Raw genomic sequence first — 25,442 nt, 5'->3', positions numbered from 1 at the left:
CTGGAAGGCGGAAGGACACCGGGTAGAAGTGGAAGGATTTGTTCTTAGAAACAGCGTTGGGTGCCGGGCGCAGTGGCTTATGCCTGTAATCCCAGCACTTTGGGAGGCCAAGGCGGGTGGATCACAAGGTCAGGAGTTCGAGACCAGCCTGGCCAATATGGTGAAACCCCGTCTCTACCAAAAATACAAAAAATTAGCTGGGCGTGGTTGCAGGCTCCTGTAGTCCCAGCTACTCGGGAGGCTGAGGCAGGAGAATCGCTTGAACCTGGGAGGCAGAGCTTGTAGTCGTGAGCCGAGATCGTGCCACTGCCCTCAAGCCTGGGCGACAGAGCGAGACTCCGTCTCAAAAAAAAACAACAAAACAAAACAAACAGCCAGGCATGGTGGTGTGTGCCTGTAGTCCCAGCTACTTGGGAGGCTGAGGCAGGAGAATTGCTTGAACCCAGGAGGAGGAGGTTGCAGTGAGCAGAGATAGCGCCACTGACTCCAGCCTGGGCAGCACAGTAATACTCCATCTCAAAAAAAAAAAAAAAAAAAATGCCATTATGGGTCGGTCTTGATTTCTTTACACATATACACCTGCTCTAATTTTAGATAGGTCATTTGGCTATGCAGTCATTGAGTTTACAGCTAAAGGCTGTACTTTAATCATTCATAGTACTTCCTACAGGACTGAATTTGTGATTCTGTGTTATCACATTTCAAATGAGCATTGGAACTATTGTCTGCTTAGTAATCAGAGAGCTTTTGTCTTTATGCTGTGATTCCAGAATTTCTCCCCTACTTGATTTCTGATCTCGATTTTTAAAAAATACTCCTTAAGAAAACTGAGATTTTCATGTCATAATTAGGGATAATTAAAATGCAAATACAGCTAGGGAGTTTATACACTGACATATTTGGAGTATCTCTTCCCCGCTAGAATGTGAACTTCTTAGGGGCAGGAACTTTATTTTGTACCCTACTATATCCCCAGAGTATACTTACACAAGTGGCATATAGTTCGTGCTTAATCAATATTTGCTGAATGAATGAGCAAATGAGAGTCTATATTAATGTGTCAATTATTGTAGCAGTCAGCATTTCCTTTGTCTACCTTTTTTTTTTTTTTTATGCCTTTACACATTTTAGGCTTTATACATGCTGCATCCTGTTTCTGCAATGCCTTTTCTCTGCCTTTTACTCCTCCATCACCTCTTCTGAACCTGCAGAAGGTATAATAATCCTTTAAAACTCCCCTTGGTTTGGTAAAACGCTCCTTGATTCCTATCTTCCTCCTCAAATCAATCCTTAAATAAAAAAAAAATCAGCTGGGCTCCTGTAGCCTTTTTTTTTTTTTTGGACGGAGTTTTGCTTTTGTTGCCCAGGCTGGTGTGCAATGGTGTGCTCTCAGCTCACTGCAACCTCCGCCTCGTGGGTTCAAGTGACTCTACTGCCTCAGCCTCCCAAGTAGCTGGGATTACGAGCATGCACCACCACACCCTGCTAATTTTTGTATTTTTAGTAGAGACGGGGTTTCACCATGTTGACCAGGCTGGTCTTGAACTCCTGACCTCAGGTGATCCACCTGCCTCAGTCTCCCAAAGTGTTGGGATTACAGGTGTGAGCCACCTCGCCCGGCCTCCTGTAGCCCTTTGTGTATAATCCTGTTATAAAAGGAATCATTTTGTCCTGTAATGATTTGTTTACATGTCAGCCTCTGCCATTAGAAATGAGTTCTTTGTTGGCTGGGCACAGTGGCTCATGCCTGTAATCCCAGTAGTTTAGGAGGCCGAGATGGGTAGATTATGAGGACAGGAGTACAAGACCAGCCTCGCCAAGATGGTGAAACCCGTCTCTACTAAAAATACAAAAAAAATTAGCCAGGTGTGGTGGCGGACACCTGTAATCCCAGCTGCTCGGGAGGCTGAGGCAGAGAATTGCTTGAACCCGGGAGGCGGAGGTTGCAGTCAGCCGAGATCACGCCACTGCACTCCAGCCTGGGCGACTGAGCAAGACTCCATCTAAAAAAAAGACAAAAAAAAAAAAAAAAAAAAGAAATGAGTTCTTTGGGCCAGGTGCGGTGGCTCACACCTGTAATCCTGACACTTCGGGAGGCTGAGGCAGGTGGATTACCTGAGGTCAGGCGTTTGAGATCAGCCTGGCCAACATGGGAGAACCCCGTCTCTACTAAAAATACAAAAAATTAGCCAGGTGTGGTGGTGTATGCCTGTAATCCCAGCTACTTGGGAGACTGAGGCAGGAGAATTGTTTGAACCCAGGAGGTAGAGGTTGCACTGAGCTGAGATTGTGCCATTGCACTCCAGCCTGGGCAACAGGGTGAAACTCTGTCTCAAAAAAACAAAAACAAACAAGAAATGGGTTCTTTGAGGTTGTGATATTGTTCACCCAGGCTGGAGTGCAGTGGTGCGATCTCCGCAAGTTCCGCCTCCCGGGTTCATGCCATTCTCCTGCCTCAGCTTCCCGAGTAGCTGGGACTACAGGCACCCGCCACCAGGCCCCGCTAACTTTTTATAATTTTAGTAGAGACGGGGTTTCACCATGTTAGCCAGGATGGTCTCGATCTCCTGACCTTGTGATCCGCAGCCTCGGTCTCCTAAAGTGCTGGGATTACAGGCGTGAGCCACCGCGCCCGGCCGATAATGTGTATTTCTTTTGTATCCTCACTCTTACTGTAGTGACTGGTTTATGGCAGATGTTTAATAAACATCACTGACAACTGACTGAATCTTGCAAGTGGTCCTTCACCCTGCAGGGTTCCAGAAAGATCTCAGACAACTCCTCGTTAAGGAGTGCATTACAAAATCATTTTCTTTAAAAGCACTATTTTGGATAGGAAATCTTCCTCCCTACTAATGTTTTCTTTTGCTAAATCTCTTTATTCTGTATTCAAATGGAATGATTCGTGTGGAAACACAGAGTATAGCCCATAAATAAGGGATTTAGAAATACTTGGTCAGATTTCAAGGTGGGATTGACTAACTTGGTTTTCCACTCTTTGGATGCTTTCTGGTTACTTTGATGCCATAGAAACCTCAAAAATAGTGACATTTAGGGAGGGTTTGAATACCTATCCTGAGGAAAAACAAATGGTTTGACTATTGGGAACCAAACTCCTGTTGGTGTCGGACAGGGGAATTATGTTGTATAACGTAGTATCTCATGTCTCCAGCTATAAGAGGATTGTGGCCTGCTCAGGTTGCTATGGTTGTGACTATGACAACTCTGGAAAACATGGGAGAGATGCCAAGAAGAGGGCGTGGTAATGGTCATGGGCACAAGAGAACAAATGTCCAAGAGTAGGGACTGCATAGGGTCCTTGGATTCCAGTGGTTGTCCTTGGATTCCAGTGGCAGGGAGTCAAAACCCTATTCGAAGATCTGACTTCCACATTCTATTATTTACATAGAAGCAAACCCTCAACTGCTAATAATTGATTCCTTTCATTCATCCATTCTGCTTTTTGTTATTTTGAGGAAGGAAATGAAGTAGAGGGAAGCAGCATAAGTACCTAGGCTATAACCCAAAGGGCTGCAGCTCTTGAGAACAGGCACTATTTAATTAAGCCAACTGTGAATTTGTGTGGGTGAAAGTAACAGCTGCTGATACTTAGGATATTTTTAAGTTGCACCCAGTTGGGATACTCTCTATGTCTATATATGGTCCTTCATGCTAAAGGACCTCATGGAGATGGGTGGGCTAAAAACACAGACTCTTTGAAACTACATGGTTATCTTTTCATCTCTGTCAGCACATCAGCAGCCTGCTCTCTGGGAAACTTCAGCAAGGTTAAATGTTAAACCATTCATCTGACCTACTCAGCAGTAACTCCTCCATCCCCCTACATTGTTGCTAGGCTTTTCTGAGATTCAAGGAGACTTATTTGTTTAGTTCCAATATACTTTCAAGCTGCCTAGTTACCATGTCTTGTGCACAACGTGCACTCCAGGCAAATAAACTTTTTCAGAGCACAGCAGATTGGAGCAACAAACAAGCCTAACAAATTGAGCCCCCTGAGCCCATGTGCTATCTGAAGTAAACCAAAACACAGCTGGTGGAGTTAATTTTAGACTTTCCAACCTTGGTAATGTCCTATCAATTTGGGAAAAGCTGTTTCGAATAGGCTCGAAAAGGACAGTCCCTCCTTCTCCCCATGGCAGCTTACTGCTATGTTGTTTGAGTTTAGTGGGAAAAACAATTAATTGTGGGCAATGGTAAACTTGATGTACCAAGAAATTCAATTCAGTATTTATTGAGCAAGTACAAGGCCAATGCAATACACTTTTTATTTTACTTTATTTTGAGACAGGTTCTTGCCCTGTCACCCAGACTGGAGTGCAGTGACTGGATCGCAGCTCACTGCAGCCTGGAACTCCTGAACTCAGGCACTCCTTCTGCCTTGCCTTCTCAAGTAGTTGGGACTACAGGTGCATACCTAGCATTTTTTTTTTTTTTTCTTGTGGAGATAGGGTTGTCCTGTGTTGCCCAGGCTGCTCATAAGATCCTCCTGCCTTGCCCTCCGAAAATGCTGGGATGCGTGAGCCACTGTACCTGGCCAATGAATCTTTCATAATTTTTGTCCTATGGACAAAATTATACAGAAAGTAGTACTTTCTAAAAAGTTCTGAAAGACTGGCTTTTTGAAAACAAAAATCAATTTTTATGTTGTGGTGCTTCAAAATACCAAAAGGGAGTTGGCATGATGATTAGGAAAGTCATTGTATCAAATTACGCTGTTTATGAATGTAACCAGAATTTAAATATAATACAAGCAGTATATACATGCTATTCATTTCTGAATACACAAAATCCAATTCTCTGACCACCAAAATAGGTAAGATCCCTTTAATATATACTCATATTCAGGCCAGGCACAGTGGCTCATGCCTGTAATCCCAGCATTTTGGGAGGCAGAGGTGGGCAGATCACCTGAGGTTAGGAGTTCAAGACCAGCCTGGGCAACATGGTGAAACTCTGTCTCTACTAAAAAATACAAAAATTAACCAGGTGTGGTGATGCACGTCTGTAATCCCAGCTACTCGGGAGGCTGAGGCAGGAGAATCACTTGAACCCGGAGGTGGAGGTTGCAGTGAGCTGAGATCGTGCCACTGTACTCCAGCCTGGGCGACAGAGTGAGTGAGACTCTGTTTGAAAAAAGAAAAAAGACTTCATATACAACATGGCCCTTTCTTTCATGACACTTATACAGTTTCTAATTTTGCTTTTATTTATTTGATTACTTGTATTTCCCAGTGACCTATAGGATTCAGATGGCAAAGACTAGGTCCTTTTTTTTTAATTCTCAGAGGCCCATAGTAGACAATGAATTCTTGTTGAGCAGATAAATGATTATTACCCCAAATCTAGCTATTCTACTGCATAAACCTCATATTCAAAAGAATAATGAGCTTGAAGGGGACGGTACTGGGTTAGGTTTGTGGTCAATAGAATATTCCTTCTTCCTTTTTTTTTTTTTTTTTGAGACGGAGTCTTGGTCTGTCGCCCAGGCTGGAGTGCAGTGGTGCCATCTCAGCTCACTGCAAGCTCCACCTCCCGGGTTCACGCCATTCTCCTGCCTCAGCCTCCCCAGTAGCTGGGACTACAGGCGCCCGCCACCATGCCCGGCTAATTTTTTTGTATTTTTAGCAGAGATGGGGTTTCACCATGTTAGCCATGATGGTCTCAATCTCCTGACCTCGTGATCCACTTGTCTCGGCCTCCCAAAGTGCTGGGATTACAGGCGTGAGCCACAGCGCCCGGCCTCCTCCTTCCATTTTAAACATTAAATAATAAGCTCTGTTTGTTTGTTTGTTTGTTTGTTTGTTTGTTTTTGTTTGAGACGGAGTTTCACTCTTGTTGCCCAGGCTGGAGTGCAATGACACGATCTCCGCTCACCACACCCTCCGCCTCCTGGGTTCAAGCGATTTTCCTGCCTCAGCCTCACAAGGAGCTGGGATTACAGGCATGCACCACCACACCCGGCTGATTTTTTTTGTATTTTTAGTAGAAACGGGGTTTCTCCATGTTGGTCAGGCTAGTCTCGAACTCCCGACCTCAGGTGATCCACCTGCCTTGGCCTCCCAAAGTGCTGGGATTACAGGCGTGAGCCACCACACCTGGCAGGCTCTGTGTTTTGATGCTTTGTGGGTTTTAGCAATAAATGAATACACTGAAAGACACCAAGCTTCATCAGTCTTTCATGTCTCCATTCCTTTCTTTAAGATTTTTTCTTTTTTTGAGTTGGAGTCTTGCCCTATTGCCCAGGCTGGAGTGCAGTGGTGTGATCTTGGCTCACTTCTTCCTCCGCCTCCCAGGATCAAGCGATTCTCCCGAATCAGCCTCCCGAGTAGCTGGGATTACAGGAACCCACCACCACGCCAGGCTAATTTTTGTATTTTCAGTAGATACGGGGTTTTGCCATGTCGGCTAGGCTGGTCTCAAACTCGTGATCTCAGGTGATCTGCCCGCCTCAGCCTCCCAAAGTGCTGGGATTACAGGCATGAGCCACTGTGATGAAAGAAAAAGCCACTTCTTTTTCTTTCTTTTTTTTTTTTTTTTTGACAGGGTCTCACTCTGTCACCCAGACTGGAGTGCAGTGGTGTGACCTCAGCTTATTGCAACCTCTGCCTCCCAAGTTCAAGTGATTCTTGTGTCTCAACCTCCTGAATAGCTGGGATTACAGGGCGTGCCACCATGCCCGGCTACTTTTGTACTTTTAGTAGAAACAGGGTTTTACCACGTTGGCCAGTTGTCTCCAACTCCTGACCTCAAGAAATCCGCCCACCTCTGCCTCCCAAAGTGCTGGGATTGCAAGTGTGTGCCACCACGCCTGGCCCATTCTTTTCTATTATGTCAAATTAATCTGTCCTTGAGAAGCACTTGAAATTGTACATTGGTTAGTCTTTAATGAAGCAAGATATAGAATTAAAATCTAAGGAGCACTGATAAGGGTCAGGTTGAATTGCTAGCTTTGTTAAGTGAGATTGTGTAGCATGCCAAAATACACTTAGGATATATTTATTCTTTTTTTTTTTTCTTTTTTATAGAGATCGGGTCTCGCTATGTTTACTAGGCTGGTCTCATACTCCTGACTTCAAGTAATCCTCCTATCTTGGCCTCCCAAAGTGCTGGGATTACAGGTGTGAGCCATGGCATCCAGCCTCAAATGAATATATATAAATATATACACACACACACACACACATATATATATATATTTGCTTTTCTCTTTTTTTTTTTTTAATTTTACTTTAAGTTCTGGGATATATGTGCAGAAAGTGCAGGTTTGTTACATAGGTATACATGTGCCATGGCGGTTTGCTGTACCTATCAACCCCCATGGTGGTTAGATGCACCTATCAACCTGTCATCTAGGTTTTAAGCCCTGCATGCATTAGATATTTGTCCTAATGCTTTTCTTCCCTTTGCCCCTCACCCCAGTGACAGGCCCTGGTGTGTGATGTTCCCCTCCCTGTGTCCATGTGTTCTCATTGTTCAACTCCCACTTATGAGTGAGAACATGCAGTGTTTGCTTTCTGTTCTTGTGTTACTTTGCTGAGAATTATGGTTTCCAGCTTCATCCATGTTTCTGCAAAGGATATGAACTAATTCTTTTTTATGGTTGCATAGTATTCTATGGTGTATATGTGCCATATTTTTTTTTATCCAGTCTATCATTGATGGGCATTTGGGTTGGTTCCAAGTCTTTGCTGTTGTAAATAGTGCTGCAATAAACATATGTGTGCATGTGTCTTTATTCAAATGAATATTTAAAGAGCATATGCCCACTCCTGTTCTGTTCTGTACATGTTATAGTATAATTTCAATTCTTTGAAAAGTTGGATAGAACAGAAATTTTAATAATCTTGCTCTATAAACAAAAGGTTATTAGATTTTGGTCAGGAGAGTAGCTTCTTGAAATTGAAATTTTTGGAAGAATGTAGTAGGAAATGTAGACTGGTGAGGGAGAAACGATAATTATAAATATCTATTTGAATATAACCTCTTTTGATTCTGAAATTCCCAATGTTTTTGGCATACTGAATACTTTTATGTGACAGTCATCATTTGATTTAAAGTCTAAGCTGGAATCATATTGTGTATTATTAACCTGACACCTCCCTCACATTTAGGCCAATATATTTACGTTTTATCAGGTGTTAATTCCAGGCAACTCTCCTAGTGGTATGATAAAGAAATACTCAGAAGGTATTTTTGCAGATTTTTTCCTCTGCCAATGTTTTCCTCTATTCAGTGTCACAGGATACATCTAAATTATGTCAGACCAAAACTAAGGCTACCTAAGCCAAATCAGGGAGCAGTTTGGAAATGTGTGCCAGTAATTTGAAGGATGCCCCTGGCAGGAGAGAACTTTAGAACTGAAAGATACCTTAGAGATCATGTAATGATACAGGCTCTCACTTTAATTGGGCTAAAACTGAAGCTATAACAGGTCAACTCACTTACTCTTTCCAAAGATAATCAGTAACCTGGTAATGCAAGTCTTACTTTCAGAAGACCCTTAAAAGAATTATACAGGGCTGGGCGTGGTGGCTCACACCTGTAATCCCAACACACTGGGAGGCCGAGGCGGGCAGATCACGAGGTCAGGAGTTCGAGACCAGCCTGGCCAACATAGTGGAACCCCGTCTCTACTAAAAATTCAAAAATTAGCTGGGTGTGGTGGCACACACTGGTAATCCCTGCTACTTTGGAGGCTGAGGCAGGAGAACTGCTTGAACCCAGGAGGCAGAGGTTGCAGTGAGCCGAGATCATGCCACTGGACTCCAGCCTGGGTGACAGAGTGAGACTCCATCTTGAAAAAAAAAAAAAGATTTATACAGTAAGTCAGTACCATATCAATATTTGGAGCACAGGGTTTTATATCATAAATCTATTCTTTTCATTAAGATAAATCCTCCTCTTTCTTCTTTTTAGGGAATCTTTAAAATATTTTTTAATTTAAAGTTCCAGGATACATGTGCAGGACATGCAGGTTTGTTACATAGGTAAACGTGTGCCATGGTGGTTTGCTGCACCTATGAACCTATCACCTAGGTATTAAGCTCTGCATGCATCAGCTATTTATCCTGATCTGGTAATCTTTTGAGCCTGTAAGTTTTCTCATTCCAGTAATTTCTTTTCTTCCTGAGATAGTGCAAGATTCTAGTATTTTCTTCTATTAATTTTTTTTTTTTTTTTTTTTTTGAGACGGAGTCTCACTCTGTCACCCAGTGGGGAGTGCAGTGGTACGGTCTTTGCTCACTGCAACCTCTGCTTCCTGGGTTGGAGCAATTCTCCTGCCTCAGTCTCCCAAGTAGCTGGGATTACAGGTGTGTGCCACCATACCAGGCTAATTTTCGTATTTTTAGTAGAGACTGGGCTTGGCCATTGTCTTGAACTGGTCTTGAACTTTGGCTGGTCTTGAATTCCTTACCTCAGGTGACCCACCTACCTCGGCCTCCCAGAGTGCTGGGATTACAGGCATGAGCCACTGTGCCCGGCCTAAAAAGGTTTTTTTAAAAATTTTTTTAACCACTTTACCAACGTGCCAAATAATAGTGCATAAATGCAGTATAATACATTTCATATCTGTACCTACTTCAAAGTGTATTCTGCCCTTTGGAATAAGCCAAAGGTGAGCTAATATCTGCACATGATTTGTTTTGCTCAGATTCTTTGAAAACGTGTGGATTTCATGGGTGTTGTAAGAAGATGGACATCTTTTGGGTACTCACATTTCCCCCCTAAATTGGTAATGCTGTGGTGACATATTCAAGGTATGTGAAGGATTCTTAAACAGAATATAAAGGCTTGCCCTGGGCCCCATAACCCTGTGAGAATAAAAGTCCCTTTGCAAGTGGGTCTGAATAGCTTCTAGGATATTCTGTGCGTTAGAATGCTTACAAGCTTTGGCTCCCTTTACACCGATGACCACCCTACCTTGCTGGGTTCTGCGGTGAACTGAGCTCAGCTCTCCTCCTTGGCTCGCTTACTTTTCCCAGCTGCTGATGACAGCCTGGCTTGCCTGTTCAGGTAGTCACGGACCCTGACCTTCCCCTAGTTCAGGGTTTACAAATATTACCATAAAAAGACAGAGACCTTGAAAACCCATTTGATCCTTTTCCTCCAAGCCATTCCAACCTGATGAAACTCCCTCCTGTTTTTAAGTGGTAGCACAGCAAGATGCCACCACCTTTCACCGCCCTTGGCCGGGCACTCACTGTGGGCCTAACTCCGGTGGTAATTCCATCCCTCACTGCGGGACCCTGACATCTCGGAGCGGAAGCCCACTTCCCCCCTAACCTCCGGAGCCCAGCTGAGCGTCTCCCAGCGCTCTGCCACGACCCCTAACCGGGTAGACAGGGGGGCCGGGCGGCCCCTGCGCACACGCTGGGCGTGGTCCCTGGCAGCAGAGAGGACCAGAAGGTGAGCGACCCCAGGCCGCAGCCAGACGGGAGGGGTGGGCTTGCACCGCTATCGCGAGAGCTCGTGAGGTGGGGGCGGCCGGGAGCTGGGGAGGGGCACGCGGAGAGCCTGCAGCCCTGCCCCGCCTCCCTTTCCTTCCCCTCCCCTGGAGTGATTCAAGACGAGCGCTACCCACTTCCGCCCCCTCCGCCTGCCATTGGAACTAGCTGAGCCGAACTAGTTGCGGCCACCGAGCAACCAGGTCTCCGCACCTCCTCCTCCGCCTCCCTGTCTCCTGTTCCATTTGCGTTTTCTCTCCTTTCCTGGCCGACGCCGCTCCGAGGCCTCGCAACCGCCGAGCCTGCAGCCTGCACCGCGGCCAACATGAGCTTCTTGTTGTGAGTAGCCAGGCCCCGCACGCGCCGGCTTTGTTCGGGTGGACCTGGGCCCCCGCCCGCTGCCCGCTGCCCGCTGCCCTCCGCCCGGCGTCCGCCGCCCACCCTCGTCCCGACCCTCCTGGCCCCGCGCTGCCCGGGCCGGGCGTCACCACCAAGCGGGGCCCCGGGACTGCGCGGAGCGCTCCAACTAGTCTAACCACCGCCTCCCCATCGGGCTTCGAGTACGCGTGGGCTCCTCCAGCCCTGAGGAGGTTCTTTCCCCCTGGCACACCCCGGGGCCAGCGCCTGGATTCCTTCATCACCCCCGTCTCTGCCCTCGCTCGCATTCCCGGGCTTGTTTGCGCGCTTCTCGTGTGTATCTCCCACTGTCCTGCACAACCCGTATCCAACCAGTGCCCGGTCGAAGGGCTCCGTCGCGGCTGCCCAATGCTCTTTTCTGGGTCCCAAGCACAGAAGATAGACTGTCGTACTTTCCCCCGTCATCCCAGGACCCTTTTAACTTCCTCTCTCGTCTTAGGGCTGGGAAGTTGGGATGACAAGTTCTGTACTTGTAACACTGAAACAAGGCTGCTTGCGGGTCGGGATCCCTTGGACACAGACTGGGGTCCCCAGGAAAGGGGTCTGGAGCCGCCTCCTTGCTTCCTCGAGGCGCCCTTCTTGCCAGAGTACTTTCCTGAAGAAGGCGAGTTTTACCTTTTTAGACAACCAGCAAATAGGTTTTGGATAGTGTACCCTGCTAGGTTGATTAGGTTCTCTGGGGAGTTGTTTGGAAAATCATTTGTAAATGCCAACTTTGGCGTCATATTTAGTGCTGGTCATTATTTCACTTACTTATCGTTTGTTCCAGACGAGTGGGGGGAACGTGGAGAGGGAAGGGCAGAAGGATGGGATGGCCAGATGTGGATATGGAGGCAGTAGATAAGCCTCAGGTCGTCTGAAAACAGGGGTTACACCCTGAGGAATAACTCCTTTGAAGGCTTCGTTGTGATGCACTCATTCCATGTTTAGTCTGTGTTTAGAAAACTAATAAAAACTCAGAGGTTGAAACTCATCCCATATATACTCTTTTACTGTTGTGGAGAAATTAGCATTTAAAGATTATTTTCTTATGATTTCCTTTCTTTCCTTGACTAATAATTTTTAGTTATTACATTGACGTCTGAATACTGAGAATTTAATTCACCCTTCTTTTCTTTTTTTTTTTTTTTGAGATGGAGTCTCACTCTGTCGCCCAGGCTGGAGTGCAGTAGCGCGGTCTCGGCTCACTGCAAACTCCGCCTCCTGGGTTCACGTCTCAGCCTCCCGAGTAGCTGGGACTACAGGCACCCGCCACCACGCCCGAAACGGGGTTTCACCATGTTCGCCAGGATGGTCTCGATTTCCTGACCTCGTGATCCACCTGCCTCGGCCTCCCAAAGTGTTGGGATTACAGGCGGGAGCCACCGCGCCCTGCCAGTTCACCCTTATTTTCACATGCTCACATCTAGAATTTTTTTTTAGGGTGTTTAAGCAAAACTGAACAATCACAGAAGGCTGACCTAGGGGCAGACTTGCTATTTCCAATATGCATAGGGGACCCGGCATGTGTCAACTTGCCTAAAAGGTTTACACTGTGAAAGGGATTTCTTAGGCTCCTCCTAGAAGTTGATTCTGAGTTTGTCAGATTGACATAGGGCTAGATGACAGGACTGGGTGACTTTATAAAAAAGTCCTTGTTTCCTATTTTAATTCTTCTTTTCTTTTTTTTTTTTTTGAAACGGAGTCTCTGCTCTGTCACCCAGACTGGAGTGTGTGGTGGCGTGATCTCGGCTCACTGCAACCTCCGCCTGCCGGGTTCAAGCGGTTCTCCTGCCTTAGCCTCCTAAGTAGCTGGCACTACAGGCCGGCGCCACCACGCCTGGCTAATTTTTGTATTTTTTAGTAGAGATGGGGGTTTCACCATGTTGGCCAGGCTGGTCTCGAACTCCTGACTTCAAGTGATCTGTCCGCCTCGATCTCCCAAAATGCTGGGATTACAGACGTGAGCCACCGCGCCTGGGCAGTTTCTTGTTTTAGTTCTAATCACCATATTCAAGCATCTCAGCTTGAAGCTTCTCGTCTTGAGCTTAATTTTACATTGCTAATGTTTTTTTTTCAAGAATTTAGAAGCTGTATTCAAAATAGCGCTGTAGATGATGTCCATGACTACTGCTGATGGGCTTGTGTCTAGTAAGCTAAATTGGTTAAAGCAAGGCCGGGCACGGTGGCTGACGCCTGTAATCCCAGCACTTTGGGAGGCCAAGGCGGGCAGTTCATTAGGTCAGGAGTTCGAGATCAGCCTGGCCAATATGGTGAAACCCCATCTCTACTAAAAATACAAAAATTAGCTGGGTAAGGTGGCGTGCAGGTAGTCCCAGCTACTCGGGAGGTGGAGACAGGAGGATCACTTGAACCCGGGTGGTAGAGGTTGAAGTGAGATGAGATCGTGCCACTGCACTCCAGCCTGGGTGACAGAGCGAGACTCCATCTCAAAAAAAAAAAAAAAAAAAAAAAGTGGTTAAAGCAGGGAAGAGCCATATTTGGCTGAAACTAGGGGATGGAGAAGGTTCTGATGCTATTTTTTGAATACAAATACAGTAGTGTCCTATTTTTACATGGCTCAGTGTTTAATATAGATTCAGAAGTGTGGTAGATTAGTTCATTTCTCCTGAAGGTTAGTAACTACAAAATAAATCTTGCTGTAACTAATATATATAGCACCTTAGAGCATTTGCACCGTTTGGAGCACAATTTTTCAGTTAGGTTACATCTATCTAGCATTTGATATGTTCTCAACATATTTAGCCCATGTGCTTGACAATCAGAAAAGTTAATTCAACATTTTTACTTTTGGTCTTTGCCCACCATCAATTAAAAATACAAAGTGAACACCACATAGAAATGATTATTATTGGAAGTGAATGAACAAAGCTTTGGTTATTTCATCTGTCTGTTATTTGGTATAACTGTCTGAATACTGTTTTTTTTTGTTTTTTGTTTTTTTTGAGATGAGCTCACTCTGTCGCCCAGGATGGAGTGCAGTGGCGTGGTCACAGCTCAATGTAGCTTTGACTTCCCAGGCTCAGGTGATTCTTTCATCTGAAACCCCCTCCCCACCACAAGTAGCTGGTACCACAGGTATGTGCCACTATGCCTGGCTGATTTTTTTTTTTTTTTCCGGTAGAGTCAGGGTTTTGCCATGTCACCCAGGCTGGTCTCCTGGGCTCAAACAATCCGCTCATCTTGGCCTTCCAAAGGGCTGAGATTACAGGTGTGAGCCATCGCACTTGGCCGTCTGAATACTATTTCTTTACCAACAGATGAGCAGAGAAGGAAAGAGTTACAGCTTAGGAGTTAAATACAAATATTTTCCTCCCATTCTTGAAAGCTTACTGGGAAGCCTACTATCAGTGGATGGAGCAGAGGAAATAAGGGCAATGCAAGATAGGGCTGCAAAGGTGGTGACTCATGACTCTTGAGGGCTCTAAGATAGAAGGAAAGAATTACTACTGATTTTTAAAAGGCGCACTGTGGGCCGGGCACGGTGACTCCTGCTTGTAATTCCAACACTTTGGGAGGCTGAGGTGGGCGGATCACTTGAGCCCAGAGTTCCACACCAGCCTGGACAACATGGCAAAACTCTGTTTCTACCCCAAAAATACAAAAATTAGCCAGGTGTGTGGCAGTGTGAGCCTGTAGTCCCAGCTACTCTGGGGGCTGAGGTGGAAGGGTCATCTGAGCCTGAGGAGATTGAAGACATCAAGGCTGTAGTGAGACATAATCACGCCACTGCACTCCAGCCTGGCCCATAGAGAGTGAGACATTGTCTTTAAAAAAAGGCCGGTCGCGGGACATCGTGGCTCAAGCCTGTAATCCCAGCACTTTGGGAGGCTGAGGTGGGTGGATCACTTGAGGTCAGGAGTTCGAGACCAGCCTGACCAAGAAATGAAACCCCATGTCTACTAAAAATAAAAAAATTAGCTGGGCGTGATGGTGGATGCCTGTAATCCCAACTACATGGGAGACTGACTACGAGAATCACTTGAATCTGGGAGGTGGAGGTTGCAGTGGGCCAAGATTATGCCACTGCACTCCAGCCTGTACGACAGAGTGAGACCATCTCAAAAAAAGAGAAAAAACAAAACTGCTGTGCCAGGCGCTGACGTAGATGTTGGGCACCATTTGTGACAAAAGAGAAAAAAATCCCTGCATTGGTGCGACTTATGTTCTGGTAAGTGTCCGTAAATACTAAACATCAATAAATCATGTAGTATGGCAGAAGGTCGTAAGTGCCATGAAACAAAGGAGAGCAGGGTATAGAGATTTTTGAATAGGGAGTTGAGACAGATTAGGATAATCCCCAGAGTGGGTTCCCAGATCATCTGCAGGAATGATACCTTTGTGTAGCTTTTGTATAAACTCTCAGGATAAATTTGCACTGCATATGTGGGTCTGGCTGGGACAGAGCTTTGGTTGTGCCGCAGGTTGGCCTCTGTGTATCTTCAGATTAAGTTAAACTCTCATGGTAGATATGGAAACTTCACAGGGACCTCATTTAATTTTGTGGACTCAAATCTTTTAAACACATCCTTAGCACCTGCTGTGTGCCAGGCATTGAGGAAGATATGAGATTCCAGAGATGGTGGATGGTATATAGTCATCTGTGATAGATGCAGTACAATCATGGGGGCCCAGAGTATGTGTAGCAATTTGTTCTACTTAGGCTTTAGGAAAGTTTCATGAAAGAAGTGGGTGGTAATTAATGGAAGGTGAACAGGAGCTCTCTAAGAAGACAAGGGGAAGTGGGAGATTACAGTCAGAGGAAACATCTTTGAGTCAATAATTTGCCTGTGAATTGTTCACCTTCATGTTTGTGCAAGAGGCCATAGAATTTTGGAGCTAACGGGACTATTAGTAACATTGCCTGCTTACTTCTTTTAGCTAAAGAGGCAAAAATCACCGACTTCAGGTTGGTGGCTAATTATTGGCCTGGGGACAATTGGTCTTTTGTCGTAGGGGTTTTTCTTTCCTGACATTTTAGGCATATGAAAGGCAGGGAAATTGAGGATAAAAGTGAGTTCTGAGTAATCATTCAAAAAGTATATTGCATGTTCTCTGAGTTTCTAGCATTTTTAAGTTATGGGTCTCTTTTGACTAATGGAATTCTGAAAAAAAAATTTGACTTGGAAAAGACCAAAGTGTAATTTCCTAATGTAAGGCTACTTATTTGGAATGGAGTTAAAACAAGTACATTTAACTTTTTCTTGTTAAGAGACAGTGTCAGCCAAGGGCGGTGGCTCACACCTATAACCCCAGCACTTTGGGAGACTGAGGGGGTGGAACCTTGAGCCCCAGACTTTGAGAACAGCCTGGGTAACATGGCAAAACCCCCATCTCTACCAAAAACGTTAGCCAGGTGGTGGTGGTGCTCAGCTGCTTGTGAGGCTGAAGTGGGTGGATTGCTTGAACCCAGGAGGCAGAAGCTGCAGTGAGCCAGGATTGCACCATTGCACTCCAGCCTGGGTGACAGAGTGAGACTCAGTCTTAAAAAATAATTTAAAAAGAGACTGGGTCTTACTGTGTTGCCCGCGCTGGCCTCAAACTCATAGGCTTAAGCAGTCCTCCCACCTCAACCTCCAGAGTAGCTGAGATTATAGGTGCGTGCTACCACACCTGGCTATAGTTAACTTATAAATGAAAGTCTGTAGGAAAGGTGATTTGGGAATGTGAATGACTGAACCAGGTCAATTTCTTCTTTCTTTCTTTTTTTTTTTTAATGTCAACAATGAAAACTGAACTAGGTCTATTTCTGTACAGGAAGAAACAGATGGATTGGGAAAGGAAGGAAGAAAGGAAGGAAATAACTTACTGAGCACTGTGCTACATACCTTCCATTTGTCATTCTTAAGATGAGCAATTTAGGCCGGGCGCGGTGGCTCATGTCTGTAATCCCAGCAGTTTCGGAGGCTGAGGCGGCTGGATCATGAGGTCAGGAGTTTGAGACCAGCCTGACCAACATGGTGAAACCCTTTCTTTACTAAAAGTACAAAAAAATTAGCCAGACATGGTGGCACGTGCCTGTAGTCCCAGCTACTCAGGAGGCTGAGGCAGTAGAATCGCTTGAACCCGTGAGGTGGAGGTTGCAGTGAGCCGAGATCATGCCACCACACTCTAGCTTGGGCAGCAGAGTGAGACTTCATCTTTAAAAAAAAAAAAAAGATTAGCAATTTAGCAGCACTTTGGGAGGCAGAGGTGGGTGGATCATGAAGTCAGGAGTTCAAGACCAGCCTGGCCAACATGGTGAAACCCTGTCTGTACTAAAAATACGAAAAATAGCTAGACATAGTGGCGGGCACCTGTAATCTCAGCTACCTGGGAGGCTGAGGCAGGAGAATCGTTTGAACCTGGGAGGCGGAGGTTCCAGTGAGCCGAGATTGCGCCATTGCACTGCAGCCTGAGCGACAGAGTGAGACTCCGTGTCAAAAAAAAAAAAAAAAAAAAGCAGTTTAGGAAAAGAGACTCATGATAGTGCTATGTTTATATGTGTTTATATGTGTCTATCTCTGCCTCCCTGTCTCTCTCTCTGTCTCTCACTTCCCTCCAAACCCCAAAAGCCAACATCTTGTTTTCAGGCAAATTATTTAACTGATTTTAATGCTTCAGCAGCCTCACCTTTAAAAAAAAGTTAATAATTTAAAAGAATAATTAAATAGGCCAGGCGTTGTAGCTCATGCTTGTAATCCCAGCACGTTGGGAGGCTGAGGCAGAAGGATGGCTTGAGCCAATTTGAGTTACAGTGAGCTATACTTGCGCCAGTATACTCTAGCCTGGGTGACTGAGCAAGACCCTGCCTCTAAAAAGAAAATGTAAAAAAAAAAACCAATAATAGTTCATTGAATGTTTACTATGTGCCAGGGACAAAGTGTTTTAAATAGTTAGTTCAGTAACTAGCAGGAATCCTGTTTTACAGATAAGGAAACTAGCACAGAGAGGTTACATATTTTATCAAAATCATATAGTCAGTAAATAGTGTAGCTGGAATTTTGAGTCCTGGAAGTCTGGGTCCAGAGATCCTGTCTTAATACTTCTTTTTTTTTTTTTTTGAGACGGAGTCTCGCTCTGTCACCCAGGCTGGAGTGCAGTGGCGCAGTCTTGGCTCACTGCAACCTCCGCCTTGCGGGTTCAAGCAATCCTCCCTGCCTTGGCCTCCTGAGTAGCTGGGATTACAGGCTCCCTCCACCATTACAGGTGCCCTCCACCACGCCTGGCTAATTTTTATTAGTAGAGATGGGTTTTCACCGTGTTGGCCAGGCTGGTCTCAAACTCCTGACCTCAGGTGATCCACCCACCTCGGCCTCCCAAAGTGCTGGGATTACAGGTATGAGCCGCCACGCCCGGCCTTTTTTTTTGGAGACAGAGTTTCGCTCTGTCACCCAGTCTGCAGTGTAGTGGCGTGATCTCAACTCACTGCAAACTCTTGTCTCCTGGGTTCAAGTGACTTTCCTGCCTCAGCCTACTGAGTATCTGGGACTATAGGCGTGCACCACCACGCCCAGCTAATTTTTGTATTTTTAGTAGAGATGGGGTTTTGCCATGTTGACCAGGCTGGTCTCGAACTCCTGGCCTCAAGCAATCTGCCTGCCTCGGCCTCCCGAAGCGCTGGGATTATAGGTGGGAGCCATTGCGTCCAGCTGATCCTGCCTTATACTATCTTATCTATAATTAACAAAACTATGTATATCTATATGTAGATGTATATACACACATACACATGCATGTATATACATATATACACACGTACATGTATGTATATATGTGTGTATATCTATCTATATATTTTTTCTCCAAGCTGATATTCAAGTAGGCCTTGTTATTAAGAGAAGTCTTCAGTTACCAGGTGTTATTGTCTCATGCTGCTGGGACTCTTTTCTAAGATTCACCAATAATACACTAGTAGAAGATAAAATAGTAACTTTTAAATTAATATAATATTCAAGTATTTTTAACCTTTATCTTTAGTGTAAAAATAATATACATGTTGGAGAAATCACTAAATAATGGTAGGAAAAGGAAGAAAATAAAAATCATTCATAATCACACCTTTGGAGACAACTGTTGTTTGTATTAGGGATATAACTACTTCTGAATCTTTTTTGTTTTGAAACAGAGCCTCGCTCTGTCACCCAGGTTGGAGTGCAGTGGAATGATCTCAGCTCACTGCAACCTCCGCCTCCCAGGTTTAAGCAGTTCTCCTGCCTCGGCCTCTAGAGCAGCTGGGACTACAGGCGCCCGCCACCACGCCCGGCTAATTAATTTTTGTACTTTTAGTAGGCATGGGGTTTCACCATATTGGCCAGGCTGGTCTCGAACTCCTGACCTTGTGATCCGCCTGCCTTGGCCTCCCAAAGTGCTTCGATTACAGGCGTGAGCCACCGTGCCTGGCTAACTTCTTCTGAATCTTTTTATTGCTTTTTTGTTTGTATGTATTTAAAAATATACAAATGGATTTCCACTGTACATAGATCAGGTTTTTTACTTGTAAATTTTTTTTATGCTAGAGAATAGACTTCTGCAACATCATTTTGAATGGCTGATGACCAAGTATTATCTTACAGTTTTTTATCTGACAACCCAATAAAAAAGGATATCATATATTATATCCTTTAATATATTCTCCTCTGTAAGGTTATTTTGCTTTTTTCTTTTTGTTATTAAATATATATAATTTAATACAACATATAAAAAGATATGTCATATGTATATATAATATCTTTGTATATAATATATGTTATCCTTTTTAATATGTTGTATTTTTGAGGGGAACATGGGGAGTGGAAGTGAACATGGTCATCTTTTCAGAAAGAACTAGTTTTGGGAGTTGCAGCACTGACTGGCTTTAGTTTACTTTTATCATCTGATACGAGGTAGCTTTTTTTTTCTTCACATATCAGAGTGCAAAATTAATTGCCATTTAGTTACTTGTACCGTTATTGATTTCTTTCTCTAAGTGTAGTTGCAGTTTTTGTACTTTTGGAGTTTCTGATATATGAAAGCACGTGTCTAATACATGTAGCACTTCTCTAAACTGCATATTTGATTAGGAGATATTGAAGCAAAATAGCTACATGTTACTTGAAAAATATGAAACCGTTCTACCTCTTAGGAATGTCAAACTGAGTCCTGTAGAGAACTGTACCGCTCCTTTTCTTCCTATGTTTCATTTTTGTTTAATATTAACCAACCTAAGGCCATCTTTTTTTTTTTTTTTTTTGAGACAGGGCCTCTTTCTCTCTCCCAGGCACAATGCCACGATCTCGACTCACTGCAACCTCCGCCTCCTGGGTTCAAGTGATTCTCCCGCCTCAACCTCCAGAGTAGCTGGGACTGCAGGCGCCTGCCACCATGCCGAGCTCATTTTTGTATTTTTAGCAGAGACAGAGTTTCACCATGTTGGCCAGGCTGGTCTTGAACTCCTGGCCTCAAGTGATCTACCTGCCTCAGCCTCCCAAAGTGCTGGGATTACAGGCGTGAGTCATCGTGCCCAGCCTTAGGGCCGTCTTTTACAACACATTTTAGTATAAGTATAGCTGTGAAATACATTCATTTACAGAAGTGATTTTTAAATTTAATTTTTTGTTTTTTGTTTTTTTTTGAGATGGAGTCTCGCTCTGTCTCCCAGGCTGGAGTGCAGTGGTATGATCTCGGCTCACTGCATTCTCTGCCTCCTGGGTTCAGTTAATTCACCTGCTTCAGCCTCCCAAGTAGCTGGGATTACAGGCTCCCGCCACCATGGCCGGCTAATTTTTGTATTCTTAATAGAAATGGGGTTTCACCATGTTGACCAGGCTGGTCTCAACTTTGTCCTCAGGTGATCCACCGGCCTCAGCCTCCTTAAGTGCTGGGATTACAGGCGTGAGCCACCATGCCCGGCCTTAAATTTAATTTTGAAGCATTTTTCAACTTTCCGAAAAGTTGCAAAGAACAGTGTAAAGAACCTCCACGTATTCCTTATCCAGAAACCCCATTGAGTTTCATCTGTTGCTTTAACAATGTCATCTTCAGCAAAAGGATCCAGTCATGAATCATGTATTGCATCCACATATGTCTGTAGTGTTTTTCTTTTTTCTTTTCTTCTTACAGAGTCTTGCTCTGTTGCCAAGCTGGAGTGCAGTGGCCCAATCTCAGCTCACTGCAGCCTCGACTTTCTGGGCTCAAGGGATCCTCCCATCTCAGTCTCCTGAGTAGCTGGGACTATAGGCACGTTCCACCACGCCCGGCTAATCTTTTTTTTTGGTGGAGATGGGGTTTCACCATATTGCCCAGGCAGGTCTTGCACTTCTGGGCTCCAGCAATTTGCCCGGCCTTGGCCTCCCAAAGTGCTGAGATTACAGGCGTGAGCCACCAGGCCCAGCCTGTGTTTTTCAAACTGAAATAGTTTACTGTCAGTCTTTCCTTGACTTTCATGACCTTTACATTTTTGAGGATTACAGGCCATTTTGTAGAACATTCCTCCCTTTGAGTTTCTCTGATGTTTCCTTGTGCATTTGAGTTACGCATTTGAGCAACATCACAGAAGCCATGTAAGTTTTTCTTATGTATGTTTGTGTGTGTGTGTGTGTGTGTGTGTGTATATATGTATGTATGTATGTATCTATGTATTTTTTGGGATAGTCTCACTCTGTTGCCCAGGCTGGAATGCTGTGGTGCGACCATGGCTCACTGTAGCCTCTATCTCCCAGGCTCAAGCAATCCTCCCACCTCGGCCTCCCAAGTAGCAGGGACCACAGGTGCGTGTTGCCACACCCTGCTAATTTTTAAATTTTTTTTTTTCTTTGAGATGGAGTCTCGCTCTGTCGCCTAGGCTGGAGTGCAGTGGCGCAATCTCGGCTCACTGCAAGCTCTGCCTCCCGGGTTTACGCCATTCTCCTGCCTCAGCCTCCCGAGTAGCTGGGACTACAGGCACCCGCCACCTCGCCCGGCTAGTTTTTTTGTATTTTTTAGTAGAGACGGGGTTTCACCGTGTTAGCCAGAATGGTCTCGATCTCCTGACCTCGTGATCCGCCCGTCTCAGCCTCCCAAAGTGCTGGGATTACAGGCTTGAGCCACCGCGCCTGGCCAATTTTTAAATTTTTTATAGAGACAGCCCATGTTGCCAGGGCTGGTCTCGAACTCCTGGGCTCAAGCAATCCTCCCTCCTTGGCCTCCCAAAGTGCTGGGATTATAGGTGTGAGCCACTGTGCCCAGGTGATGTGCATTTTTCTTACTGCATCTTATCAGATGCATATAGTGTCTATTTGTCCATTATTGGTGGTGTTAACTTTGATCCTTTGATTAATGTGTTTACCAGGATTCTCCACTATAAGGTTCTTATTATTTTTTGTTATTAATATTTTATGGGGTGATATTTTGGTAGTATGTAGCTCTCCCATTCCTCATTCTGTTTTCACACACTAGTTTTAGTGTTCATTGATGTTTCTTGTCTAAATTGTTACTATGATGATTGCCAAAGTGCTAATTCTGTCATTGCTTCTAAATTTATTAGTTGGTAATTTTACTGTAAGGAGGAATTTGCTCTTCTTCTTCTTTTTTTTTTTAATGCCAATGTGTGCTGTGATCTGAATGTTTGTATCCCTCTAAAATTCGTATGTTGAAAGTGATCACCAAGGTGATGGTATTAGAAGACAGAGCCTTTGGGTGGTGATCAGGTGGAGGGCTAGACCCCTCAATAATGGTATTAGTGCCCTGATAAAGAGGCCTGAGGAAACATGTTAGCCTCTTTGCCCTTCTACCATGTGAGCACACATGGAAGGAGCCATTTATGAGGACTTCACCACACATCAAATCTGCTGGTGACTTGATCTTGAACTATACCGTCTTTTTAACTGTGAGCAATAAATTTCTGTTGCTTGTAAGTTACGCAGTCTGAGGTACTTTGTTATAACAGCCTAAAGTGACTAAGGCAGTGTGGATATAAGGATTCCCATGTTCTTCAGTGAGTTGGCTTCTGTGTTTCTTTGACTTGTTTCCATCCTCTTTTGAGCACTTCCTTCCTTCCTGGCACAACAAAATATTTTTTATCTTATACTTTTTCTTCCCCAGTCCAGGAAATAGACATTTATCTGAGGACATTGGTTCTGCTCAGTGGAGAACGATATTTAGAAACCAAAATCTAGGTGTAGGTATGCTGATTACAGATGTGTTGCTGATCCCAGGCTCTCTCATTGGACCGTACTAAAAAATATATTCATTTATATCCAACTATTTTTATCTATATCTATCTGTGTATATTAAATGAGTTCACATCACTACTTCAGTTGCAAGCCAGTGGCACAGGGTTCATTCTAGCCTTCTCCTTTCCTATGTTTTTCTTTGTTGTAAGAAACCTGACTGATCATTCTCAGATAGTTGTTTCCTCTGTCCCTGTACTATAGCTGTTCTCTTGACCCTGTCTGGCCACCCTCTCTGGCCTGGGCCTAAGCTGTTGTATAGTGCTGTTACTGCCCCACCTCCTCTCCTTGGGGCTGTGTGGGCCCCTCCTGTAGCAATATAAAAGATGAAAGCAGTCTGAGATTCAGTTGTGTGTGGTACGTGTGTGACAGTAATGTGTTTTTTTCCTATGAATCCTATGTTTAGGATCAATGCTTCAGAAATGTTGGGAGGATACTGAATGTAGAAGGCCTAGCTCAATCAACTGGACTTATGTGCAACAGTGATACTTAGGTTATTATCATTATCTTAACAATGATAATTGCTAGCAGCTGTTATTTTTTATAAACCACTTATGATTATTTAAATCATAGCCAATTGCTATAGATTTGTTATGGTATGTGTTAGTGCTATTTTGATATTTTGAGGTTACAACTTAAAAGCAGGAGTTTGAAGGTAAACAAGCATTATTTAGGTAATAGTGTCACTGGTGCAGGGTGTCTAGGTTCTTGGCATCTTGAACAAAGAATTGGACAAAACCCACAGACAAAACAAGGAAGGCATGACGGGATTTATTGAACTTGAAAGTACACACCACAGTGGGAGCGGGCCTGAGCATGGGGGCTCAAGGGCCCTGTTACAGAATTTTGGGGAGTTTAAATATCTTCTAGAGGATTCCATTAGTTACTTCGAGTATGCCCTATGTAAGGGAGGTTAAATACTTTTTAGAGGATTCCATTAGTTCAGGTACACCCTATGTAAATGGAGAGAATGAAGTAAAGTTACAAAGTCATTTACTTGGTCTACACCCCATGGAGAGGATATTTCCTGTCATAGCTGAAGTGTGAATTGGCCTTATGTTCCATGCCTCCAGACCCTATTTTCCTACCTCATCTGCCCCTGAGACATGTGATCCCGAGAAATCTTGATAGGAGGCAGAGGGACTGTTGGTCTTTTTTTTTTTTTCTATAGCTTGTTTCATGCTGGCTTGAGGCATAGTCCCTACCTATTGGGGATTGTGGAACTCTCTCCCTGCTCTGTCTAGTGGAGGCAGGGTAGCTCCTTGATGGCCGGGGGTGGTGTCTTCACCTGGAACTGGCTAGAACCTTTATTGCATGATCATCTGAAGTTTGGTGTTCGGTAGGCAAGAGGAAGTGAATTTGGTTAAAAGATTTAATGGGGCCTTCAGAGGGTGGGTACCAATGCTGTCAGGAATGTTTGTTACAGAGTTTAAAGGAGAGAAAACAAAACCTGGTCTATTCTAGAATCTGTGTGTTTCCTTAAAGTCTCAGCACAGACGACTCCATTTTAGTTTTGTTTGGTCTATTGGGGCCTCGTGCATGAGCTTAGTCCAAAACAATGGCCTCCCAGAATTTTGTTTAAAAAATTCCCCCTTTTTGGTCAGGTTCTTACTTAGGTGAGCGTGTGACCAAAATTTAGGGCCTTAGCATTACTCTCAGTTACCATTATTTTGGGTTTCTGGTCTCAGCACGTCATTCATAGGTTATGGTGTCCTCATGGTAACACATTTCTTTCAGCTCTTATTTCAGTTGAAGAGAGACCATATGACATTCTAGAGATGGCTGCATGCTAGCATTTAAAACCTTTGAGAGAATGCAGTGCACCAGAGAGACTATTATTATGACTACTGGGAGGGTAATACCAAGAGTTCCTTACCCAAGATCCCCATAAAACAAACATCCTAAAATCAAATAGATCAAAAAATGAACTAAAGAGTTTACTCACTTGACTAAGCAATCTTTGTTAATCCCCTGCCACTGAATTTCTTTTTTCTTTTTTTTTTTGAGACAGAGTCTTGCTGTGTTGCCCAGGCTGGAGTGCAATGGCATGATCTCGGCTCACTGCAACCTCTGCCTTCCAGATTTCAAGCAATTCTCCTGCCTCAGCCTCCCAAGTGACTGGGATTACAGGCATGTGCCACCACACCCAGTTAAGTTTTTGTATTTTTAGTAGAGATGGGGTTTCACCATGTTGGCCAGCCTGGTCTCAAACTCCTGACCTCAGGTAATCCACCTGCCTCGATCTCTCAAACTGCTGGGATTACAGGCATGAGCCACTGCGCCTGGCCTGCCACTGATGTATTTCTCCATAGGCCACAAGTGCCAGCAGCTATTCACATACTTCTCTGTTCAGCCAATTCTATTATAACTTTCACAAGAGAATTTAAAGTCT

General features: G+C 44.5%; 1 protein-coding gene across 3 annotated transcripts in view; it reads left to right on the top strand.

The window, feature by feature from the left end:
* Positions 1-10,623: 10,623 nt before the first annotated feature.
* MOB1B (MOB kinase activator 1B) overlaps positions 10,624-25,442 on the top strand; it is an 82,406-nt gene continuing 67,587 nt past the window's right edge. For 2 of the 3 annotated variants that reach the window (XM_015138566.3, XM_015138565.3), the window contains exon 1: positions 10,624-10,805. In XM_015138566.3, coding sequence (XP_014994052.1) covers positions 10,792-10,805 — 14 coding nt within the window. In that variant the 5' untranslated portion in view covers positions 10,624-10,791. Of the gene's footprint in view, positions 10,806-12,078; positions 15,055-25,442 lie in introns of those variants that run through there. The other variant, XM_078003502.1, reaches the window with a different exon arrangement.

This window comes from Macaca mulatta, chromosome 5, assembly GCF_049350105.2.
Source record: "Macaca mulatta isolate MMU2019108-1 chromosome 5, T2T-MMU8v2.0, whole genome shotgun sequence".
Lineage (NCBI taxonomy): Eukaryota > Metazoa > Chordata > Mammalia > Primates > Cercopithecidae > Macaca > Macaca mulatta.
This window is presented reverse-complemented; position numbering and strand designations above follow the sequence as displayed.